The sequence below is a fragment of the Ylistrum balloti genome, unplaced genomic scaffold (assembly GCF_031769215.1).
Source record: "Ylistrum balloti isolate Yb309-2 unplaced genomic scaffold, AGI_CSIRO_Ybal_v1 Utg369972, whole genome shotgun sequence".
Taxonomy (NCBI): domain Eukaryota; kingdom Metazoa; phylum Mollusca; class Bivalvia; order Pectinida; family Pectinidae; genus Ylistrum; species Ylistrum balloti.
In genome coordinates this window covers 1,873,415-1,899,777 of record NW_026782064.1, presented here as the reverse complement: position 1 = coordinate 1,899,777, position 26,363 = coordinate 1,873,415, and the positions used below count along the sequence as shown (strand labels likewise).

General features: G+C 34.6%; 1 protein-coding gene across 1 annotated transcript; it reads right to left on the bottom strand.

Annotated features, from left to right (window-relative positions):
- Window positions 1-2,074: 2,074 nt before the first annotated feature.
- Window positions 2,075-26,043, bottom strand: LOC132547675 (E3 ubiquitin-protein ligase HACE1-like). The gene is made up of 26 exons (XM_060211464.1): window positions 25,980-26,043; window positions 21,843-21,897; window positions 21,488-21,577; window positions 19,274-19,378; window positions 18,341-18,416; window positions 18,110-18,187; window positions 17,802-17,855; window positions 15,113-15,195; window positions 14,691-14,787; window positions 13,947-14,048; window positions 13,635-13,741; window positions 13,068-13,227; window positions 12,324-12,808; window positions 10,799-10,867; window positions 10,466-10,553; window positions 9,986-10,097; window positions 8,803-8,900; window positions 8,424-8,511; window positions 8,125-8,274; window positions 7,655-7,716; window positions 5,677-5,811; window positions 5,039-5,170; window positions 4,596-4,691; window positions 3,968-4,038; window positions 3,031-3,144; window positions 2,075-2,177 (listed from the first exon to the last, which is right to left on the bottom strand). Exons 1-26 carry the CDS (start codon window positions 26,041-26,043, stop codon window positions 2,075-2,077), a joined length of 2,874 nt encoding a protein of 957 aa, XP_060067447.1.
- Between the last annotated feature and the right edge of the window lie 320 nt (window positions 26,044-26,363).

The window sequence follows — 26,363 nt, the reverse complement described above, 5'->3', positions numbered from 1 at the left end:
CAAATGATATCTGGTCATGGCCTTGAAAATCAACGGTGACTGGGTGTTTTCATAATTAATTCTATTCTATAGTTATCTGCATGTTTTGTTCTATGTTATGTTTGAACATTATTTTCAGAAAATAAGATCCAAAACTAGAATTTGAAACTTTTAAATACTGATCAAAAAGTAAAGAAATATCAGGTAAGATGGCAGAATTTGGAAAGCTAATACTGTATAATATTTTCGAGTTGAAAATATATGTGATATTTCATTGGAATATGGATAAAAACCATATAATCATTACACAATGAACTGTGTATTCTTCGTTGTTAGCGTCATCAACTAAACACTGTGCAAGTGTCTTATGACAAAGCATTAGACATGCACATGAACAGTCCAGTACGTCTTATTCATTATGAATGTTACATACAATACAATGTAAACGACAATTCTATATATTGTCCAGTAAAATGACGGAATGCTTCATCAACTGAACTCTTCAATCTCTATTTCTATGTTTTTCTCACACTTTTTGAAAACTTTCTTGTTTCTATTAAAACTACAGTACAAGTTATACAAAATATTTATTGATTTGAATAAGATATTAGTTATAGATATGTATTTAGTGTAAAAATTGGAATATAATTAGTACAAATCTGTTTGATCAATATTCTCTCCATCTATCAGTTATTAATTAGATTACATTGCTATTGGCTGTTGTTTGTCTTACTTTTTAAACTTTAGAGTCCTCCAGAGCAGCAATCAACAGACCAACAATCTCCTTCTTAAAACATTTGGTAACAGGCAAAAGTTATATTCAAAGTTCATCATAATTTATTAATGATGCATTAAATGTGGGTCAAGGTCATTCCTTTTACAACTTTTTATCTCTACTCCAAAATGCTACAGGCCTGTTACATCATGAACCTAACCCAATGGTTATCCAGAAGAAAAAATGATGAACACATCTGACTCCTATAATCTTAAAAGTGGGCCAAGGTCACTCATTGAACAAAGTCAACAGCCTTTCATCCTAGGAGACTATGGGTCAAACCAGGACCCTTGGCCTCAAAGCTCTCAGATGTTACTGACAGATGTTGATGCTGTATGATGGACACACAGATAGATGAACAGATATTTATCATTGTTTAAAGTCAATTTTTCCCACAGTCAAGTATAGTACAATGTATAAAATCCATGATCAGAAATTAAGGCACACACACACGATATATGAATTTGTACAAACATTAAAGGCCTGCATTTATTGCTGGTTGATAATAGTGTTGCCTGAGGACTGTGACTTGAGAGTTTAATGATGAAGTATTGTCAAAAGAAAGCAAATTAATGCATAATATAATTAACTCATCATTGTAGAAATATATGTGCTTAATGATTTCAAAAATTTACTTTTTCAAACAACATTGACCATCAATGATTTCAAAAATTTACTTTTTCAAACAACATTGACCATCAATGATTTCAAAAATTTACTTTTTCAAACAACATTGACCATCAATGATTTCAAAAATTTACTTTTTCAAACAACATTGACCATCAATGATTTCAAAAATTTACTTTTTCAAACAACATTGACCATCAATGATTTCAAAAATTTACTTTTTCAAACAACATTGACCATCAATGATTTCAAGAAATAACTTTTTCAAACAACAGTGACCATCTATCACCTGTTACCCTTGATTACAGTGTGAATGCCTGCATGGTGATAAGTTTCTGTGATACTGCTAATAAAATCCTTATATATATATACAACAGCAGGGTTTCAAGCCATGTGCACTGTTTGATCTAATTAGTAAGATACTATCTCCTTTAAGGAGAGCTAGAATCTCTGACCACTGAAACATTTACATCACTGACATTTCAAAAGATCATACATTTAACCATCCTCATTTACTATCGTCCCACATCTACACTAGATAATTATACAGATTTAAAAACATTGTCCAAAAATGCAATACACATCTTTTTTGAATCCCCCTATTATATTTATAACCTGAATGGAATGAAATTTTAATTTAAAAAACTAGAACAGTATCACAAAAGACAAAAGAATGAATTAAATTTTCCGTAATCAAGCTGTGGTATACCCTTGACTTCCACAAGTTGAGGCAATTCTTATCCTTTCCTTAAGTTCCTCCTTGTTGGGATATTCTGGTAACTTGAGCAAATTGATACTGAAAAATCAAAAGGGAATACTTATCTATATAACCAGGTTATAAATAACCATTACATAACTAGACTTAATGTTCTTAAAATCCTATCTACTACAGTGACTATCACCTTACTATGGTGATCAAAATAAAATTATCTTTGTGAAAACTTTGTTTTGTTAAAAGGTACTGAAGCATCAACTTTATTGTACAGTTCTTATCATATTTTACTCTAAACAACAAATTATATCAAGGAATTTCAAACTCATTTAAACTTATGTTATACATGTGAGGTGAACTATTTACTAAAAAAACATTTACTCCAGTTATAAAAATTTTCATTCTACTTCGATTAAGTCATAGAAATCATTTTGAAATTGAACTCTTAAATAAACTTAAATTTTTATCACTAAAAATCACCTAAGAATGGCTGCAGATTTCAGTGACAAAAAGATAAGAAATGTTCATAAAGACTGAATGTTTTACACAAAAAGTTTGAATATACATGTGATTTTCTCTACACAGTTTCCCCCAGTATTACAGGGTAGATAATTAAATTCTAATTTGCTAGAGAATCAATCATCACTTGTATAAGATTTCATGGATGATTCACTGATCAAAGTACAAATGAAAGAATTTTAAAAATTGGTTGTGTTTTTATATACATTGTCAGCAATTAACAAACCTAAATGAATGTTATATTTTCCTGATAAGAATTCTTGTTCTCCACTGTTGGAATAAATTAACTAAATAGGAGTGCTTATGAATCTCTTGTAAAGAACCGTAATAACTACTGGTAGATAATATATGTCAGATTTATGAGATTTTGAGGTAAAGTAAAACTTTTAATGATTTTTGTTGACAACGCCCTACTGACCAGGTGCTGGCAGTAGGAAGAATCTGATAAGTGTACGGAGTACTGCTGATGGTGAATTTCTGTGCTCCTCCTCCTCCTGTCAACTTGGAAAACCCTCCATATGGCACTCGGGAACTGCAACAAACATCATAATAAAGAAATCATACGTATGTATTTATATATAGGTTATATATACACGATACTTATATTTGTGGCTCCAATCTGGAGTCACTCAGGTGTGAATACATGTTGTAGGATATCCAGAATATAGTACACACCAGGAATGTATATAAAGAGCTATTTATTATATGAGTGCCTTATTATTTAGTGTATATACCCATTTCATATTTTTGCATATTAAACACATGTAATTTGGCTTATTGTGATATTACAGACTGATGTCACACATTCATAGATGGCATTGTATCGTAACCAAGGAGACCATAGATACATAAAGACATAGAAATGTACAGTAAAAACTCATGTAATATGCACAGGTTTTTTGAGAAAATCAAGGTCCAAAGTGGGGAAATGTTTTCTAGCATATTTGCTTAAATAATCGGTTATGTGAGAAAAAGGTCCTGAAATTTTATGAATATTAGGAAATTCATCACAAATTTTCTAGTTTAGCTTGCCACTTTCTGTCATTTTATATTGATATAAAATGGGAACACATTGAAGACTTAAGATGTAGGAAGAGGGTATCCAGTGAATGGAGAAAGCTGGACATCCAGGCACATCTGTATACAGGTGTTAGTGAGCAATTTAGACTAAATGACTAATTAGCAAGAATGGATACAAAACCTTACCCCTCCCTTCAAATTGGATAAATCAATTCTCCAAAATGTCTCCACAAAATGGTTTATTTGTTTATTCATGTTCCTATATGACAGGGTTTGATATAGGTAATTGTAGATAACAGAAACACAAGCCCACCTATACTTAAAACGTTACATACCTGCCTGTGACAAATTGTAACAACTGCACACGCTCGTGTTCATTGGAGTCTTCCAGTACCTCCCAGAACCACTGTAAAGTAACACAATATAGTTGTTGGTGGTGGCTAGTCTAAAATCTATAGAAAATTTAACCTGATTTGTCCGGAAATCAGTGACTAAATAGAAACATCTGAGTATTATACTCACTTATTTCTGATAGAAATTCTACATCGGTAAAAGTACACATGTAGTGACCTAGCATTTTCTTTTTTTAAATTTGGATACAAGTGTAAATTCTATTCTAACAGACACTAATCACTAAGAGAACATGCTACTGCTAAAGATATCAGTTTTTTTAGTCGAAGACTGTCATGAAATACTGTAGTAGAATGATAAAACAATGAAAAAAGGGGTAATATTTCTTAATTACACAGTTACTTCACGTAGTTATTTTATGTGAGAAAATTTCAGTCTAGATGAAAAAATTGAGAGATTAAATAATGTATTACTTTATTTTGCCACTTTCATCAAAACATTTGGCCCCACTGCTCTTTGAAAAGTTTACACCTTGAATCTTACTCATCTAAACAGAGAGTTGACAATTTCCTATTAAGACAATCTGCCACTCTTATTTTTCAGTATAGTTACCTTGATGATGTCCGATGCCTCACAGTAACCATTATAGTCAGTGTTGGCCTTCCAGTCATCCACACAAATCTCTGGTAACCCAGACAACATCAGCTCCTGTACAGAAGGTGTTTATCAACTGATCATGTATCTTTTGATATATGTATACTCACAAAACATACCCAGTATCATATTTTGTACATTTTCTGTTTATAAATCGGAAATAGAACCAAATCCTACATCAATATAAGTAGACAATTAAATTTAATGTATATATTAACTGATAGATCTATGGAACACAGTAAATTTCCTGTCTTAGGGAGTAACAAGTTAAAATCTCCTGTCTTAGGGACTAACAAGTCATCAACTTGAGAAGTAGGAACTGACTTAGAGATCTATAACATAACTTAGATCAACCACGGTTTTAAACATTTGAACAAGCTAACAAGTTGATAGATGCATACCAGTTCATATTCATCAAACATCTGAACAAGCGACTGTGGTATGAAGGCATGAAAGCCAGACAGGAAGCTCTCTATCTGTGGTTGTATTGCTCGGGTCATCCTCAGCTCTGTGACCAGTTGGACGTACTCTTGCTGCAGACATAATAACACAGAAGGATCAGTGTACTGAAGTCTCCCTAGGGGCCTGCTAAGTAAAGGTCTATATTGATATTGTTGGGAGAACCTCTAGCCTGTATTTCAAATGTCCCTGGATTCAGATTTAATGATAAACAATGAATTGTTTTCTCTATTAATAATACTTGCCATTTATGAAACATTCTCAGAAATAGTGAAAGATAGACACCTTCTAAAACACCAACTTCTACCCTCTAAAACACTAACTTCTACCCTCTAAAACACTAACTTCTACCCTCTAAAACACCAACTTCTACCCTCTAAAACACCAACTTTTGAAGCTTTTGTGTATTTTTATTATCCTATGAATTCAGTCCACTTTTTATCAACAGTTTAGATTGATATTGTGGTGACTTACATTTAATTTACACCTAGTTGCTTGAAAACTATGCACATTTGTTTTAAATTCATGTAAATGTTATAGAGTGTATTGGCATTTTATCACCACATTAATATCACAATACCTTGTTTTCCTCTGTGACTGGAATCATTGCACCTCCAGGTTTTAATTCCACTTCCTGCATTTTTCCGAACACATCAGTTTCGACAGAGAACGTGAGATCAAGGCCAAGGTTACTAATGTTGTGGTCCAGGATCCACTAGTGGAAAGAACAGTTCAGTGTCAGCATTTAACAAGTGATCATACAACATTACAAAGACTTGTGCTAAAATTAATTGTACTTTTACACTTAACTAAATTGTTAATAAAATTACTAGTATCTTTACTTTATTTTCCAGCAGTGAAGTGATTCTCCTTCAGATTTTACTTACTGGCAATAATATATCACAGATTATTAAAATGTTTTCTCACACCATATTGAATTCGTAATTTTTTTTTTCAATATGAATTAAATAATTGTCCTTAATTTTTTGTTTTGCAAGGAAATACCTATTTTTTTTTAAATGTTAATGAATGTTTGGGGACATAATGTTCAAAACCTTCTACTTTACCTGAAATTTTTTTTTGCCAAACATAACTGAAGATTTTTGACAAACTTCCACCTTTGCTGAAGGTTACTGCCAAACTTCTACCTTACCTGAAGACTTTTCCCAAACATCCACTTAACATGAAGATTTTTGACAAACTTCCACCTTACCTGAAGGTTATTGCCAAACTTCCACCTTACCTGAAGGTTATTGCCAAACTTCCACCTTACCTTTTTTGCCAAACATCCACTTAACATGAAGATTTTTGACAAACTTCCACCTTACCTGAAGGTTTTTGGCAAACTTCCACCTTACCTGAAGATTTTTGACAAACATCCACTTAACATGAAGATTTTTGACAAACTTCCACCTTACCTGAAGGTTTTTGGCAAACTTCCACCTTACCTGAAGGTTTTTGGCAAACTTCCACCTTACCTGAAGATTTTTGCCAAACATCCACTTAACATGAAGATTTTTGACAAACTTCCACCTTACCTGAAGGTTATTGCCAAACTTCCACCTTACCTGAAGGTTTTTGGCAAACTTCCACCTTTGCTGAAGGTTACTGCCAAACTTCTACCTTACCTGAAGATTTTTGCCAAACATCCACTTAACATGAAGATTTTTGACAAACTTCCACCTTACCTGAAGGTTATTGCCAAACTTCCACCTTACCTGAAGGTTATTGCCAAACTTCCACCTTACCTGAAGATTTTTGCCAAACATCCACTTAACATGAAGATTTTTGACAAACTTCCACCTTACCTGAAGGTTTTTGGCAAACTTCCACCTTACCTGAAGATTTTTGACAAACATCCACTTAACATGAAGATTTTTGACAAACTTCCACCTTACCTGAAGGTTTTTGGCAAACTTCCACCTTACCTGAAGGTTTTTGGCAAACTTCCACCTTACCTGAACATTTTTGCCAAACATCCACTTAACATGAAGATTTTTGACAAACTTCCACCTTACCTGAAGGTTATTGCCAAACTTCCACCTTACCTGAAGGTTTTTGGCAAACTTCCACCTTTGCTGAAGGTTACTGCCAAACTTCTACCTTACCTGAAGATTTTTGCCAAACATCCACTTAACATGAAGATTTTTGACAAACTTCCACCTTACCTGAAGGTTACTGCCAAACTTCCACCTTACCTGAAGGTTATTGCCAAACTTCCACCTTACCTGAAGGTTATTGCCAAACTTCCACCTTACCTGAAGATTTTTGACAAACATCCACTTAACATGAAGATTTTTGACAAACTTCCACCTTACCTGAAGGTTTTTGGCAAACTTCCACCTTACCTGAAGATTTTTGACAAACATCCACTTAACATGAAGATTTTTGACAAACTTCCACCTTACCTGAAGGTTTTTGGCAAACTTCCACCTTACCTGAAGATTTTTGCCAAACATCCACTTAACATGAAGATTTTTGACAAACTTCCACCTTACCTGAAGATTTTTGCCAAACATCCACTTAACATGAAGATTTTTGACAAACTTCCACCTTACCTGAAGGTTTTTGGCATATTCAGGATCAATGGATGCAACATCTTTGTAGCTTACAGGAATACCTGTAAAAAAATATCACTTCTTACAAATCTTTCTTGTCTTAATGTCACAAAAACTTACTAAAAATTAAATGGAATTTTAGAACAATTTTATCTCATGACGATGTCACAGCAGACATATCAAAATAATTAAGATCACACAAAAAATTACAAACACATGTATCAAAACAATTTTAAATGATGCAGTCAAGAGCTTTCCACACCTACAAATTAAAAGATAAATGCATCAAATGCCAGATTTTTTCAAACAAAAACATCTTCTTTTAAACATTCAGTACCCTTGCCTATGATATGTTTGTAGCAAAAATATACATATGACATGTTTGTAGTATACAATATACATAAGGTATGTTTGTGGTATGGTAATAGAATACTGTACTTATGATATGTATATGTATATATGCAGAATACCTAAGATATGTTTGTAGAAAGATCGTGTGAAGTAGATGCTAAGGAGATGTTGATGGTAGAGAGCAAGTCCTAGGATGTGGCCAGCGAATTGAAAGTAGTTGAGATGATCAGGGTTGATGGCTGAGTTACTGTTGGGCTGGAATGTACAACCTGTAGAGAAAGACATGCAGTGTTAGATGTGGAGAAAAGACAAATACTTATTGTCATCAATACATAGTTTCCAAAACACAAATCATTCCAAGATATTCATTGTCAAAACTTCAAAAAGACACATATGTGATACTGATATTAGTACTTACCATCAGCAGACTGGGTGAACAGAGCATAATCAGGATTCAGGATTTCCTTTGACAGAATATCAAACCATTCCCTCACAACTCCTCGGCCCTGGGCAGAAAAATAGTAATATTTCATTTGAGATCCACCTTCAATATTGTTTTCTACATTCACACTAACTAACATTATCCAACATGAAAAAAGTATACGGTAGCTCTTTCTATTCTCATGTAATGTCATACACTCTTCTTTTATGATAAACTCTCTTCTCATCAAAAACCAGAAAGAAATCCTCTAACTTACTACTCTTTCTTCCTCATAAACCCTGCCAGATAAAGCTGTTTTCAAATTACCAATCCCTCTTCCAATAAAACGCCACAGAGAAATCCTTCTTTAACTTACCACTCCCTCTTCCCCATTAAATCTCATAGAGAATGCCTTCTTCAACTTGTCCGTTGGCAATTCCATCATCCTCTCGCAGCTGCTATGGAACAACCGTTCTGGAAACATACAATACCAGAACAGAAAAAAACATTTAAAATCCTTTCTATATTTTATGGTGAATGATTACAATGTTCTGACAAAACTTGAAGCAGTATTGAATGTACAGACACATTTTTATAGAAAGATGCTGAAGTATCTTGGCGTTGAAAATGCTTATAGTCATCAGATCCAGTAATGTTGTGTTTATGACCACCCCATGAAAGGAGTGGTATGTTCTTACTAGTCTAATTGATCTGTATTTTGAAACAGAATATGGGGTGCATCAGATCTGTCTTGGATTCCTTTGATATCTCTAAATAGAGGACACACAAGCTGATCCCTAAGGTTACAGGTTTCCTCTTTGCTTACCTAATGTAGTGGCTAATAGAAGGAATATCCTTTTCTTACCCCTGGGTATTTCAGTAAGAAAAAGGAACTTCTTCACTGAACTTGTATCTTACATAATCTGATAATTCTACATCCAACAGTTTAAGATCAAGATTTTTTTTGCTTGATTTGACTTCAAAGATGATTAGTACGCAATAGAAACCAAGTTTGGCTATGGGACCCTCTGCCTGCCTTATATGTACATATAGATGTCAGATAATTCTACAGAAATATAACAGGACAATCCGGACCCTCTGCCTGCCTTATATGTACATATAGATGTCTGATGATTCTACAGAAATATAACAGGACAATCCGGACCCTCTGCCTGCCTTATATGTACATACAGAAGTCTGATGATTCTACAGAAATATTACAGGACAATCCAGACCCTCTGCCTTCCTTATATGTACATACAGATGTCTGATGATTCTACAGAAATATTACAGGATAAACCAGGAACCATTCACAAAGACAGATGACATGGAGAATAGCTTTTTGTGAAAATAGAGATAGCGTATCATACTTACTGAGAATAAAGTAAATCTGTTTTCTAACTATCAGCTTGTGATAGTGTGAACAAGTGAGATTACCAGACTTTGTTGTTAGTATGTTTAATTACAATTTTGGCGTATTTTTTTTATTGCTACAAGATCTAAACTGAAACAAAAAGACAAATGAGGACACCACTGTTTAAGTTTCCTGTTCCTCCTACCTCTGTCCACCACTAGTATGTCTTCCTGATTAAGTGTGGAATGTATTAGTCCATTCTCATCAGGAGTGCTGCCCAAATTCTCATAAAACCAGCGCCTCCGTGTCTCAAATGGCTGAAAAAAAAAAACATGAAACATCTATTTAAAACCAAACCTTCTGCTTAAAAGTTTATGAAGCTTTCATCAAATCATTTCTTGTTAACAATGGCAATTGCAAGTACATGCATATCAAAAATTTAAAGCACTGCATGGTAAGAAGTTGGGCTATTTGAACACTTACTGCTTTTCATTTACATGCATTTTCACTAAAATTATCTCCCTTGAAGTATGTGTGTGTGTGTGTGTGTGTGTGTGTGTGTGTGTGTGTGTGTGAGAGAGAGAGAGAGAGAGAGAGAGAGAGAGAGAGAGAGAGAGAGAGAGAGAGTGTGAGTTTTTGGTCATCTGAGGGACAATCTTTGTGTGATTTGATCTCAAGACTTTACCTGAGCTTTAATGATATACAGGAACTGGGACATCAACTCCGGACATTCCAGCAGGAAATGGAAGTGATCAAATATCACTTTAGGATTTCTGAAGGAAAATGCAAAATTCAAATATTTGATGAGAGAAGAATATTTCATGCTGAATGATAATAGAAACACTATATATTTTCTATTTTCTAGTAATAAATGCTGACATGATATTAAACAAATGTTTCCAGTATGAGTGGGACCATAAAATGGATTAATAACTCTGTCTACATGCTTAAGGTATTACCATGGTAAACATGTCATATGTGTGCTTATTCCAATACATATCTATTTGATCACACTCACCTGCTAACTAAGGCCTTCAGCACATGGTTATGACGCCAAACAAATTCTATAAATCGTGGTGATGTCATCCTGTTACCAACAAAAAATCAAGTAAGTAAAATCTATGAGTTAAATATACCTTAAGAGTTGGCTAAAGGGATCTTGCATTATTTGTTCTCAACAACATTTTCCTCCTTCTTTTTAATTCTACTCTATGCCTTTGCTTTTTATTACATAGAAGTTTAGAATTACTCTCAAGAAAAAGTGATAACAATCTTAAGCTACCAAATTTAAGACGATTACCCCTGTGCTAATTTGTTCTGATCTATCTAAAAATCAAAAGGGCACAACTAGGGAATTGAAATAACTTATGTATGAGATTTGAGAAAGATCTATCAACTATTTTTTCAAAAAATAACAAACTTGCATTCTTGAAGTCAAAGATAGCCACTTGTCAGCCATCATGTTTTTTTTTTTTATCATTCCCAAAATTGACACGGCACAACTTTCAAAAAGATCCATTCTGTGCTTGACAAGAAATTGTGACAACAAATTTTCATAGTCAAAATACAAAATGGGCACCCGTCAACCATTTCCTTTTCGATTAGTCCCAAAATACACTAAGCTCAACTAGGGTCTTAGGAAATTATACATATCAAGTCTGAGAATGCCCCTTCTAGTACTTCTCTCTAGAAATAGTGATAACAAACTATGACAGTCAAAATCAAAGATGACCACCTGCCAGCCAGCTTGATTTTCTGACCAGCCCAATAACTGACCATGCACAACAAGGGGAAAAGGTTAACCCAAGTTTGAAATTTGAAAATGATCCATGGAAAATTTCTCTAAGAAATAACAGTAACATGAGCTGTTTATGGACGGATGACCAATGGACAGACAGACAGATGGTAGATGGACAGACAGACAGATGGCAGATGGACAGACAGACGGATGACCAATGGACAGACAGACAGATGGCAGATGCTGAATGCTGGGCAATTTGAACAGCTCACCATTGAGAGCTAAAAAATTCCTGACAGCAAAGACTGAATTGATATAACAGAAATGTTTCATTCAAACTACTGGTTAATATCTTCTTCAATGGTTTGCAAGACCTGGTCTGGAGACATTTAAGTATCAAGTATCAACTGATAATAAATTGTCAGATTATGGTGAAGCAGAGAGACAACAAATAAATTCTAAGCAGTTGTTTTTAGTGAACTTGAAAGGGTTTATCAATATGGTCACAGAGCAGTGAATTGTATACCTATCATGTTTTCTTTCACAAGTGTTTTATTTTTCTTGTTATCATAAGCCTACCTGTCAAATATTGAACTGACAAATTTCAATACAGAAAAGATAATATCATATATTGCATATTCCTGATCTTCAGTTGCAAAAAGATGCTAAAAGGCAAACTTTGTGTATAGTGAATAAAACCTATTATTACTCAGAAGTAGATAATGCTTACAGTTGCTGTACCAGGCATCAGACTAAAGAATGAATTACTGTTATATATTGGATCAGACAGCAGAAATAGGCTTACTGTTGTTGAACTTGACAGGAGCAGCACATGTAGAAGGCTTGGACCACTCCACAGATCCTTGGGAGGGTAACTCCCACAACATCTTGATCTGCCTGCTCCAGGCTTAGACGTTTTAAAAGCTGTTCCTCCATGTCTGCAAGAGTGAACTTTGCAGCTACTACCTTGTGGTGAGTTGTTTCCCCTTCAGTGGGAGTTATCTCCCATTCTACACTTGCTCCCATAATTTTTGGTTCATCTTTCTCCTCCGTTCTTTTCTCTTCTGTTTTCTCCGTCCCTTCTTTCTCCACTGACACATCTTTCACAGTCTTTGTTTCCTTTGTGGAGTCTGCTGTATCTACAATTCCAGAATCATCTGGACATTCTTTGACCAAGGAATGCAAATTACCAAAAGACAATTCTTTTTTAAAGTTTTCTGGATTTCGTTCAAATTCCATCTTGAGTAGATTCAGCCAGTCATCTAGAAGTTGCCATAGCATTTCAAGTGGCTGAAATAGCAAAAAGACTAGTGTGATGTTGAATAAAGCTAAAGCATGGTAAAAAATCAGCAAATTTCATTGAAGGATTTGAAAACCAATGCATGTTTTACATACCAATAATTTTACTGAAAGTGCTATCACTGAAATTCCTTAACATACTTGTTTGTTCAAATACACATATTGACGTAATGAGACAATGAATCCATTACTGTCAAATTCCAGTCAATCACTCAACATTTACATAAAAACGTATGTTCTCTTAGCATACCTTGAAGATTTGAGTAGTTTTGGGTGACATGGGTGCGATTCCGTTGATGGCAGAAGAGGGATGTGATGAAAAGCCAGTGGACATGGACTTGTATAACGTACACAAGATCTTCACACATCGCAGCAGACTCGACACTTGGGTCTCCACATTGCTTGATACACTATAAAACACAGGTATTTACTTATTTTGTACATCTGGATCTCCACATGGAAGGAAACACTACAGAAAAAATGTACTTACTTCATTTGATATATCTGGACCCCTATATTGCTTCAGACACTATGAAACAGCTATATGCCTTAGGACATATACTCAAGCACTAGTAGTGACTTTAAGTCATACACCAGCAGTACTTGTTTTCATAGGCCATATCATTATAGGAGGCTGGGATTCATAGTTTCACCAAAGGACCTGACATATAATTTTCACTGAGGAGATTGTGATCTATATATTACCCAAAAAGGTTGTGCACTGTACATGTACCTCAATAGGTCATGACCAATATTTTTACCTTAGGAGGTTGTGACCTTCTTTTTCACTAGAGAAGGTCATGACCAATATTTTTACCTCAGGAGGTTGTGGCCTATATTTGAGGCTTCTTCTGACAGCTTGATCAACACCTTGTCAGTCATATTGTTGTTCTTATCTATCAGGTATAACAGGACTTTTGTATACTGAAAAATATAAAAATTCATGTCATCTTGATTTTGGCAACAACCTATCAATCTTAAAACTTATAAGAATAAAAACTGTTTTCAGGAGAGAGTCATGAGTTCCAACTGATAAACATGAATTCTGAGTGTAAACAAATTCCTAATACCTCTTGATTAAATAATGCAAGATGAAGAAAAAAGAAATTGTATCCTTGCTACAACCTACCATGCATTCCTTGAGTGTCTCCTTCCTCACCATGCTGATTAGCTGATCAAATAACTTGGGCATATACTGCAGTAGTATATAACATGTTTCACTGTAGCCCCCCTACAACATAAACACAAATGGTGGCCTAAATGTGAATCTTACAGTAAAGTGCTCCACTGTTAAATGTTAATGCTCCTGCAAAGAGGAGTTATCTTAATAGCCATTTTTGATTAAAGAGTCATCTGTGCTTAATACTCTGTGTGTTAATGCTTTTGCTTTGGAGTTACACCCTTTATGCAGCTTTCCACAATAACACCTTTTTTTTTACCTTCATTAAAAATGTTTGCCTGAAAATTTTGTACTGAAAGCTGTAATATCTATTATTCTTAAAATAATCTATTTGCATTTGTTTATTTTTCTTTTTTTTTTTGTCTTTAAGAAAAAAGTGATACACATTTTGTCTTTTGTCTATTTTTATCTTATATCTATTCATATTTTGGAAGATTTGGAAATATACATGTACTAATGCCACTTTAAAACCTGCTATCTTCACATCACCTGGTGTAAAATACAGAATACTGGATCCTAGAAAGTATACTTCTTATATTTTCAAATTTAGCAAACAGTGATGGAACACGCTACTTGAACAGTAGCCAAAAAATGGTATAATTTCTTTTAATAAAGATATCAAAAAATAATAAATATGTCACTTTCTGTCAAGTTGAAATAAAATTCTTTTACACAGATGAATCAAACACATACCTCCACACCGAGATCCATTGGAGTTTTATTGCTCCTGTTGGGGACAAACTTAGCCCCTTTATTCAACAAGATGTTTGCTGTGTCGTGTTGTCCGTGACTGAAATATGTAAAGTGAAGGAGTCCTAAACATTTCATACAACATTGTTTTCACTGTTGTTAGGACATATATTCTACATCATGTTAAAGCTGAATACTTTTAATCCATTACACAGAAAACCATATAAACATCATTTAAACTTGAGGTACTCCAGAAAACTTAATATCAAAAATACAACAAAAACCAGGAATGATTTATACTGCATTACATTCTTGCCATTTCCTTCCCCAACAACCCACCACCCCTACCCCCTACCACTCCATCCCCACCCCCACCAAAAATATAAAAAAAAATCCCCCATTTATGCTGCTTAAAATGAATCTACCTGCATGCAAAGTGTAATGGCATCCAACCATAATGATTTGGTCTGTTGACATCAGCTCCATGGTCCAGTAGACACAACACAGTCTGTTTAAGACAGAGCATGATACAGTAATTCCAACGATGAATAAGATTTAAAATTTCAGAAACACACATCAGATATTTCAAAAGCAAATTTCTTATATTATTCTATGTATATTTCACTACATGAAGAAACATTATATAACGTCTCAGATTTTTATAAAAATGATCCACCTGATGAACCAAACATTACTCACTATGTCAACGTAACATTACTCACTATGTCAAGGTAACATTACTCACTATGTCAAGGTAACAATACTCACTATGTCAAGGTAACATTACTCACTATGTCAACGTAACATTACTCACTATGTCAACATAACATTACTCACTATGTCAACATAACATTACTCACTATGTCCAGGTAACATTACTCACTATGTCCAGGTAACATTACTCACTATGTCCAGGTAACATTACTCACTATGTCAAGGTAACATTACTCACTATGTCAACATAACATTACTCACTATGTCAACATAACATGTCAAGGTAACATTACACTATGTCAAGGTAACATTAACATGTCAACGTAACATTACTCACTATGTCAAGGTAACATTACTCACTATGTCAAGGTAACATTACTCACTATGTCAAGGTAACATTACTCACTATGTCAAGGTAACATTACTCACTATGTCAAGGTAACATTACTCACTATGTCAAGGTAACATTACTCACTATGTCAACGTAACATACTCACTATGTCAAGGTAACAATACTACTATGTCAAGGTAACATTACTCACTATGTCAATGTAACATTACTCACTATGTCAAGGTAACATTACTCACTATGTCAAGGTAACATTACTCACTATGTCAAGGTAACAGTACTCACTATGTCAAGGTAACATTACTCACTATGTCAAGGTAACATTACTCACTATGTCAAGGTAACATTACTCACTATGTCAAGGTAACATTACTCACTATGTCAAGGTAACATTACTCACTATGTCAAGGTAACATTACTCACTATGTCAAGGTAACATTACTCACTATGTCAAGGTAACATTACTCACTATGTCAAGGTAACATTACTCACTATGTCAAGGTAACATTACTCACTATGTCAAGGTAACATTACTCACTATGTCAAGGTAACATTACTCACTATGTCAAGGTAACATTACTCACTATGTCAACGTAACATTACTCACTATGTCAAGGTAACATTACTCACTATGTCAAGGTAACATTACTCACTATGTCAAGGTAACATTACTCACTATGTCAAGGTAACATTACTCACTATGTCAAGGTAACATTACTCACTATGTCAACGTAACATTACTCACTATGTCAAGGTAACATTACTCACTATGTCAAGGTAACATTACTCACTATGTCAAGGTAACATTACTCACTATGTCAAGGTAACATTACTCACTATGTCAAGGTAACAATACTCACTATGTCAACGTAACATTACTCACTATGTCAAGGTAACATTACTCACTATGTCAACATTACTCACTATGTCAACGTAACAATACTCACTATGTCAAGGTAACATTACTCACTATGTCAACGTAACATTACTCACTATGTCAAGGTAACATTACTCACTATGTCAACGTAACATTACTCACTATGTCAACGTAACAATACTCACTATGTCAAGGTAACATTACTCACTATGTCAAGGTAATATTACTCACTATGTCAAGGTAACATTACTCACTATGTCAAGGTAACAGTACTCACTATGTCAACGTAACATTACTCACTATGTCAAGGTAACATTACTCACTATGTCAAGGTAACATTACTCACTATGTCAAGGTAACATTACTCACTATGTCAAGGTAACATTACTCACTATGTCAAGGTAACAATACTCACTATGTCAACGTAACATTACTCACTATGTCAAGGTAACATTACTCACTATGTCAAGGTAACAATACTCACTATGTCAAGGTAACAATACTCACTATGTCAAGGTAACATTACTCACTATGTCAACGTAACATTACTCACTATGTCAAGGTAACATTACTCACTATGTCAACGTAACATTACTCACTATGTCAACGTAACAATACTCACTATGTCAAGGTAACATTACTCACTATGTCAAGGTAACATTACTCACTATGTCAAGGTAACATTACTCACTATGTCAAGGTAACAGTACTCACTATGTCAAGGTAACATTACTCACTATGTCAAGGTAACATTTATGTCAAGGTAACAATACTCACTATGTCAAGGTAACATTACTCACTATGTCAAGGTAACATTACTCACTATGTCCAGGTAACATTACTCACTATGTCAAGGTAACATTTATGTCAAGGTAACATTACTCACTATGTCAAGGTAACATTACTCACTATGTCAATGTAACATTACTCACTATGTCAAGGTAACATTACTCACTATGTCAAGGTAACAGTACTCACTATGTCAAGGTAACATTACTCACTATGTCAAGGTAACACTTATGTCAAGGTAACAATACTCACTATGTCAAGGTAACATTTATGTCAAGGTAACAGTACTCACTATGTCAAGGTAACATTACTCACTATGTTAAGGTAACAATACTCACTATGTCAAGGTGCCCAAAGTGTAATCTAAACATACAACAGTACTTACAGATTTGTGGCCATTTTGACATGCTACATGTAAAGCAGTCTGTCCTTGAGCATCCTGGGGGGGGGAAAAAAGCAAAAATTGTAAATGATAGGTGTAACTTATCAGCACCTTCAAACAAAAGTTTATCCCAGCTTGATTTAGTATATAAGCTCAGTCTCAAATCATTAACAAAACCAGCAAGTTATTAGAAATTTTGCTTGCAATCTGCTACATCATGTAATTCAAGGAAGAAATTTTATCAAACAGATACAAAATATGAATGAGGTTTGTAATCTTTTTTAAAGTATGGATATCCTGTGTCATCGTACCTCTACGTCCACATCTTTGACATAAGTAAAGATATCATGTAGGAGTTCTGTCCTTCCATTGACAGCTAGCCAGTGGATCTACAAATAAAAGGTGGTCATATATTCTACTTAATTAGCCTCTTCAAATACAGAATTATGCAAATATTGAAATTCTCAGCTACAATCTACAGCTTTATGAATACTGACATATTCAAATCAACTGAAGTTTGACATTAAAGCCTCTATACTTACCGTGGTAAGTCCTTCATTGTTTCGAATATTCACATCTGCTTTGTACTCCAGTAGTTTCATGATGCATTTTCTCTGGCTAAAATTATAAAGAAAATGGAAGAAAATACAATATGAAAAGTGAGCAAGCATACAGTTATGAGGAGGTGGGTACTTAACCATTACAAAGTGGAAACCTAGTAATTACAAAGTTATTATACACATTGGACCATGGCACCTCAGAGTATTGGCCTCTGTAACCTCTGGTGAAGATCCAAGGTGTCTGTTTCAATGTTCCCTCCCAGTTATGGTTTGTGTTTCTCAGGAAACAGACCAGTCTCTGCCACTGTGGTCAAGGGAAAGACACTTCACTCTAATTGCTTAGGATTAGGCTTCCCGTATTTTGCTCAGTGAGGTAGCACACAGCTTCTACATGGAGACCCTACCTCAAAATGATCCTGACTGGTTAAGAAAAGATGAAACCAGCAAACAAAGTAAAAACAAATATTACAAAGATATGGCCTAAGCAACCCTTATAGTTGCTGTCCCTTTTCCTCCATTTGTACCATTCTACATCCCTATCAGTTCAGGATACATTGAGAAAAATGTGATAGACAGACATTTTGGATGGATGGACAGAAAAAACTTAAAATTCAGTGATCACATCATCTGTCTTTTTCACTTTTTTGTGAGAAACCATTTCAGGATTACAATAGTTTATGTTGGAAAAACCAGGCCAATACAATCATAGAGACATTAATCTGATTTCAGGTAGCTGAACTGATATCAAAAGACTCTTCAAATATATGTACACAGCATTATCATTGCATAATATTACTCAATTTTATTACACCTACATCAGTCCTTGTACTACAATGTAATGCTCAAACAATGGAACTTTTGTCATCTATAGTAAGTTTCAGACTGGCAAAATGAGTAAACTGATAATATATCTACCCATTCCTGGCAGCCAGATGTAGGGCAGTACACCCAGACATATCCTTGTGGTTGACATCAGCACCCCTCTTCAGTAGTAGGTGTAAACACTCATACGATCCACAGCTGTAGACACAAACATATTTAAAGGAGAAGAGTTGCATGACTTGTCTCTGTGAATAACTCACAAACAACACATACCATCTGTACTGATCTAGTCTGTGATACAATGCCAGTCAAAACAAGATTTCTATTTGATAATCCACTGATCTATACCTACACATGTATAATGTCACTATGATGAAAAAGCAAGCTTACAGCTGATATTTTGGATTGAATTTATCAACAAAAATCAGAAATGGACATGACAACTATCAAAAAAATTTTGATTTCAATTTAAGTAATTGGCAATTCGTATTAATAGCAGTTCTATTTACTCAATATTGGAATAAAACTTATCAACAGAAATTCAGGAAAGGCATTACTAAAGAGTGATAAATAAAGATAAATCCTAGACAGTAATGATCATGTGGAAAATATTTCAGAAAAATATGTCAAGAAGGTAAAAAGGTTTGGACAATATCCACCGACTGATGGACATACACACACTCTGATAACTGTATATATATATATATATATGTATTTATATATACTCATTGTTAAGTCTGTACTTTGTATGGATATCTTATACTTTATGAGCGCACTCATACATTAATATATACCTGGTGTACTAATTAGTGAGGTAAACAGGTTATTTTTACTGTAAGAAGTACAAGTATATATATATCTATATGGAGAGAGAGAGAGAGAGAGTGAGAGAGAGGGAGGGAGGGAGGGAGGGAGGGAGAGAGATGTTATAGAGTATACAGCTAAAAAGACTTCTGTCATCCCTAAGATAGAGACAATGCTCGATCAGATGTAGCTTACCAATGTGATAATAGGAGAGTGTTAATTTAATTCATGGTCACTGATTACATGTCATTACAGAATAAATAAATGGACAGAATGAGGAAGCCACCTGTCCTAACTGATAAAATCTCACGACTACTCTTGGCCAGTTACCTCGGTTCTTACTTTTAAATTGTTAACCAAAAATGTTTGAAAGTCTGCCCTCCCCTCACTTTCATGCAATAGTATAAGTATACAAGAAGTATAGGTCCTCAAGATGTGACACTGATTTGGAACGGGACAGGAAGGACCAATAAAGGTAACTCTGTTTACTTCCACTTCTTACTTCCCTGTAGTGGAGAAGGCATACAAACTGTATACACACCTGTACTCAGAAATTATCTAAAAGTCCTAAAAACATACAACAAATTGATCGGCGACTGCTTTTGTATGTGTATTTAACTCTTCATTTTCACTGGACCAAGAAAATAGCAATAAAGAACATGAATTTTGATGTTACTGTCCCACTGTCATGTTTCTGACATAAATAAGTAACCATATATATTGAGCTCATCATTCCATTCTGTAGTAAGTTAACACCTATAATGATATAGGTAACAGGTAGACAACCGGTGGAGGGACATGAAGTATTAATGATTTGCGTCACATCTACTAATATGGTCACATGTACCAGTGAGTAAGAATGCAGCAGCTAATCTATAATTCAACAGCTAATTACAGGTCCATAGTGTCAGCAACTTAGAACCACAAATCATTATCCATTATAAACAAAGAAAATCATTACTTTCAATTAAAATTCAATTCAATTTGAGTTTATTTCCAGAGGCCATACATATTATTTTTAATTTATAAAACGTCCGGAATCCCCCATACCGTATATGTATATATGATATATTTCAGCCATACATTTTCAATTATCTACCCTTTACAATAATAAGACCAAATTATCTACATAAGAACAGGGAGACCTTCATAAGTAGAGGAAAATGCTGTATATCTTGTAGTTCTTGTGAAGACTTACCCAGGTGTTTCTTTAGCTGACAAGAACTTGCATTATTAACAGGTACAATTTATAATGACAAAATTTAACATCTGTAACTGAGAAATTTACATCTATTGATGAATGTACTAAATTGGTCAAATTCTTGTCTCAGAACATATTGAATGACAGTAATATGTCAAAGGAAGAAGATACATTAGAACTAAGTCTGAAGAAGACAACATTACAGAGTTATGAATTTGCAGAAACAGGAAATTCTTCTACTTGAGAAAGAGAACTATTTGGTACTGGAATTTTGTTTATATCCTTGTTGAGGTGACACTTACTTGGCGGCTATGTGTAGAAGATTCCTGTTGGCCCTTCCATGGTGGTAATTTACATTGTATTTAGAATCACCTAGTAGATCTGACACTGATCTGGAACATACAAAATGTGTATACTATCACCAAATTATCATACACCTAACCCCGATAAATATGACGTTAATCTGAAGTAAATTGCGAGAACAATGCTCGAGGAAGATTTGGTGTTCTTTGCTTATTATAGAAAGTAGATCAACAGAGACTATAAAATCTCAAACTAAATTCTTATAAATAAATGTTTGTAGGATGGCTATCATTAGCAGACACTGTCACTGTACTGATTAGCTATCCATAGAAGACCATGTCATACTCTACTTACCTGTACTGATTGGCGATTACCATAGACATCAACATATAAAAGGCAGACGTCTCATCTGGAAATGGAAGAAAGCACATAAAAAAGAAATTTATGAAGTTTGAAGAACTACATACAGCTTATATATGTACTACTGGAAAAAAGAAACTGTGCAAGGGTATAAAATGCTAAAACTAAGGAGGTTAATAATAAATCACCAAAAAATTTCATCAGGGTTTAATCTGACCTTTATTTAACACCAGGTCAATTGATATGGTTATTTTATCAGCAGTATCTTGGATAGAGATCAGTTTTCACATTCGTTCTCTAAACAAAGTTCAGCTCATCACTACCATGTATGTCCACCATTGGAATTGACGTACGCTTGATAACGATGCCTCATCAATGTGACAAGTGTGTTGCCTGAAGAGTACCATTCCATATTCTCACAAGTGCATGTGACAGGTCGGGTACATGTGACAGGTCGGGTACATGTGACAGGTCGGGTACATGTGACAGATCGGGTACATGTGACAGGTCAGGTAACATCAACGGCTGATTCTGAAGGTGACCTAAGCGACGCTGCATCTCATCCCACATGTGTTCTATAGGCGGCATATCCGGTGACATTGCAGGCCAGGACAGCATATTCACATTGTTCTGGATCAAGAAGTCAGTGACGGCCCGCACCACATGCGGGCGAGCATTATCCTATTTTTATAAGGCATTACATTGCTGCACAAATGGAAAGACGTGAGGGCGGCTGATTTTGTCACGGTATCTGATGCCTTTAAGTGTGCCGTCTACAACCACATGAGTTGTTCTGCCATAGAATGACTTTGTATCACACAACTGTTATGAAATGTTCACCAACATGCTGGTACACTTTAGAACGACAATCAGTGCTGTGGAGATGAAACGTGGACTCATCCATGAAAAGAACATGTGCTCAGTCCTGCCATATGAAGTGTATGTGTCGTCTACACCAGGCTAAATGTGCTACATGATGACATTGCTGGATAACAAGACGTATGGCTGGATGTTGTGGACATATGCCTCATTAAAGCAATCAATTACATACTGTTCGAGAACCTGTCTCTGATGGTCCCAAACTGTTGGTACCATCTCCATAAGGCTTCTACAGTATTTTGGTGCACACCAAATTGTCTGGCAATGCCAGTATGATGTACACCAGCTTTGATTGTGCCTATGGCGCAGCATTTGTCAGTTTCATTCAACCTTGGCATGATGTATCAAAGACATTTTTCAAAATATTGCTGCTTTTGTGTGTTACAGGTATTTACACTATGCTTTTATACAGGTTTAGGCAACATGTTTGAGATTGACTGTTGGCCAAAAAAATCTGTAAACAAAGACGCGGGCCAGACAGACAAACTGCTCACGTAACTCATGCACTGACCAGTGTAAATGACAGAGAGGCATACAAAACTTACCCGTATAAAGTTTCCATCTTTAAATAAGTAAAACACTGAGAGGTCAGCAAGGACCTGGCTATGTAGAGTGGGCAAAGCAAACTCAAGTTATCACACAGAAACTGATTTTAACTTATACTTTCAGTGACATTTGACCTTTGGACCTCAATGGCAATATATCTAAAACAAGAACTTTTAGTAAGAAGCATTGCATCAAGTTTGAGTTGAGATTGGCTACAACAAACTGGAGTTATTCCACAAAATGGATTTTCCATTACTGCAACAATAACTTAAGCCTTTGACTTCTGGGTCTGAAAAGTAATACCTAGCAAGCACTTTTCAGTAAGAAAGCATTGTATTAAGTTTGAGTTTGAATGGCACAAGGGAACCCTAGTTATATCACAGGTATTTTCTAGTTAATGCAGCAGTAATCAGGATCATTGACCCTGGGACCTGAAAAGCAATCCAAAGCATGCCATTTTTGTAAGGAAACAAAGCATGAGGTTTAAGTTTGATTGGCCAAAGCAAATTTGAGTTATTGAAGGAGACTGATTTTTCTATGTAACCGTGACCTTGACCTTTGACCCACAAAACTGTAAAGCAATCCCAAGAAAACACTTTCAGTAAGAAAGTACTGTACACAGTTTAGGTTAGTTTGGCCAAAGCAAACTCTAGTTTTCAAATGGAAACTGATTTTCTATTTATAGTAATAGTGACCTTAACCTTTGACCTCTGAAGATGAAAAGTAAACCCATGCAAGCATAAAGAAGCACAGTTTGATGTTTGAGCTTGACCGGCCCAAGGAAACTCAAATTATCACACAGAAAAAAAAAAGTACTAGCTGACCGACAGACAAACGGATGGATAGACACTTTGATTACTACAGGGCATCTGCACTTTCATGCAGGGCCCTAATAAAATTGAGCAAAACATGAACATTTTACACCTGCACAGTTTCTGTTTTGCACTAGTATATATGTAATACATTATTTGATACAACAAATTAAATAGTTTTGAAACTGATCAGAGCAAAGCAAAAGTTAATATTACATGTATTAAATTGAAATCTATGATATATTCTGCCTATTAAAACACACATCTAAAGCCAAAAATTGGATTAGTTTGATTACAACAATCCATCAAATCCATCATTTTATCAAATCCTATGGACAACAGGCAGACTATTATCATCTCTGACTTGTCAAAAGACACTATCTCTCTCTCATAGGGAGTTACTTTAGTGTCTGGTTATGTATCCCATTTATCAATCATAACATTATCTCTTTAAATCATAATGAATACACAATGTCCTATAAATATAAACAATAGCTCAGGACTACTGGAGTTTTTTTATGTCCTTCAATAAATACAGGTGGGGGTGGGCATGTAACATTGCCCCTGTCCTTCTTGTCATGTTGTGTCATGTCTAATTCCATCTTGATTCAATGCAAGGACCTAGCAACTTCATTCTCTGACAGATTTTTTACTTTTATACAAAGGTCAATTATGAGTATACTTTAGACATCATTGTGTTTCAGGGGCCACAGGTCAAGGCCAAGGTCACCCTTGCTATATATAGAAAATCATTAACTGATTCAAGTTTAACACTCTATTGATTCTATATACTGTTGTGTAAGAATGATTTCTTTACCTGTAAAAATTATGCAAAAAAATATATGGTGACAGGAAACCAAAATAAACATTTCTACAGTTCTTTCTGACAAATATATGAAAGTAGCAATAGTTTATGCATATGTCGAAATTCATTATGAAATTATGATCTAAGGATGATAGGTAAAAAGTAAACATTGGCCAGAAAATGTATATTTTTTATGAGTGAGTCCTTTCTGGTCACAATCATGTTTATGACAAATCTAACTTATCCTGAAATGAATCTTTTGGTCAAACTGTTCAAATCTTGGTGATTGGGATTATCATACTTCTGCAATTGTTTAATTCTTTTCATTCCAAATCTTAAGATATTGATAGTAACTATTCCTTTAATGGCATACATTGTAACAGATCTAGAGTCCATTATCTTTTTCAATGCTAAAATAAATTTCCATAAATATCATGCTCTTTATCAATTGAGCCAAAGAGAAATTCTCACCAACAGAATTACAAGGAAGCCTCTGGTAAAAATATAAGTATTTTACGATGGTAAAACACAAGTAGGCCTACAGCGTAACCCAATCATCTTGGAACATTTTCTTCTGGTGAGTATACCAAGTAGAATTTCTAATATAACAACTAATTAGACAATTATATGTGATGTTTCAATGACTACATAGGTACCTTCACCACACAAATGACCAGTGACAAATGATGCATTGTATGATCAGTGATACAATTTATTGTATTAAAAATCAAGATGTGTTGATGGCTTTGATTCTTTATACTAGCGACGTAAACACAACCCTTACCCATACACCTAATATCTGATTACCTGACTCTTAAAGCAATCGATTCACATTATTAACATGTAAAAGCATGTGATTGCAACAATATGAGAAGAGACAACCTATTAAACCGACACCTTGTTGTAGTCTAATTCTGCACCACATACGCATGTGCCGTTACTGCACTGCCGATCAGTCTATCCGATAGTATATTATTACAAACATATGCCATAAAAGGATGAGTACCGTAAGCTACCGGCTTCTATGGTCTGCACTGCCTAAATCAGTCAATAGTAAATATAAGGCTAATAATGAGAACAAACAGTAACCTTGTGGTAGTTCGACCGTTCTAGCTCGCCTGAGTGAAGCAGCCAGATCCTTTATGAATTCCATAACTCTGTCTTCTTTTCTTCTTCCTGCTTTCTACTCTCCCGGATACATTATTTTCAGAGATTATATCATTGTCAAAAGTTATATTTATCAACTCGAATAGAATACCAAAAATAGAATGGAACTCTCTTGTGATGAAAATCAAAATCCGTCGTTTGGTAGTTATACATTACAAACTATTTCACTCAAAAGAAATATTAGCAAAACATTTAATTTGATAAGACTCAACATTTACAAATGTTGATAAATAAATATCTAAGAAAAATACTCATGAAATCAAGTATTCCTAAAAATGGAAATATTAAAAAATATTTAAAGTTTTT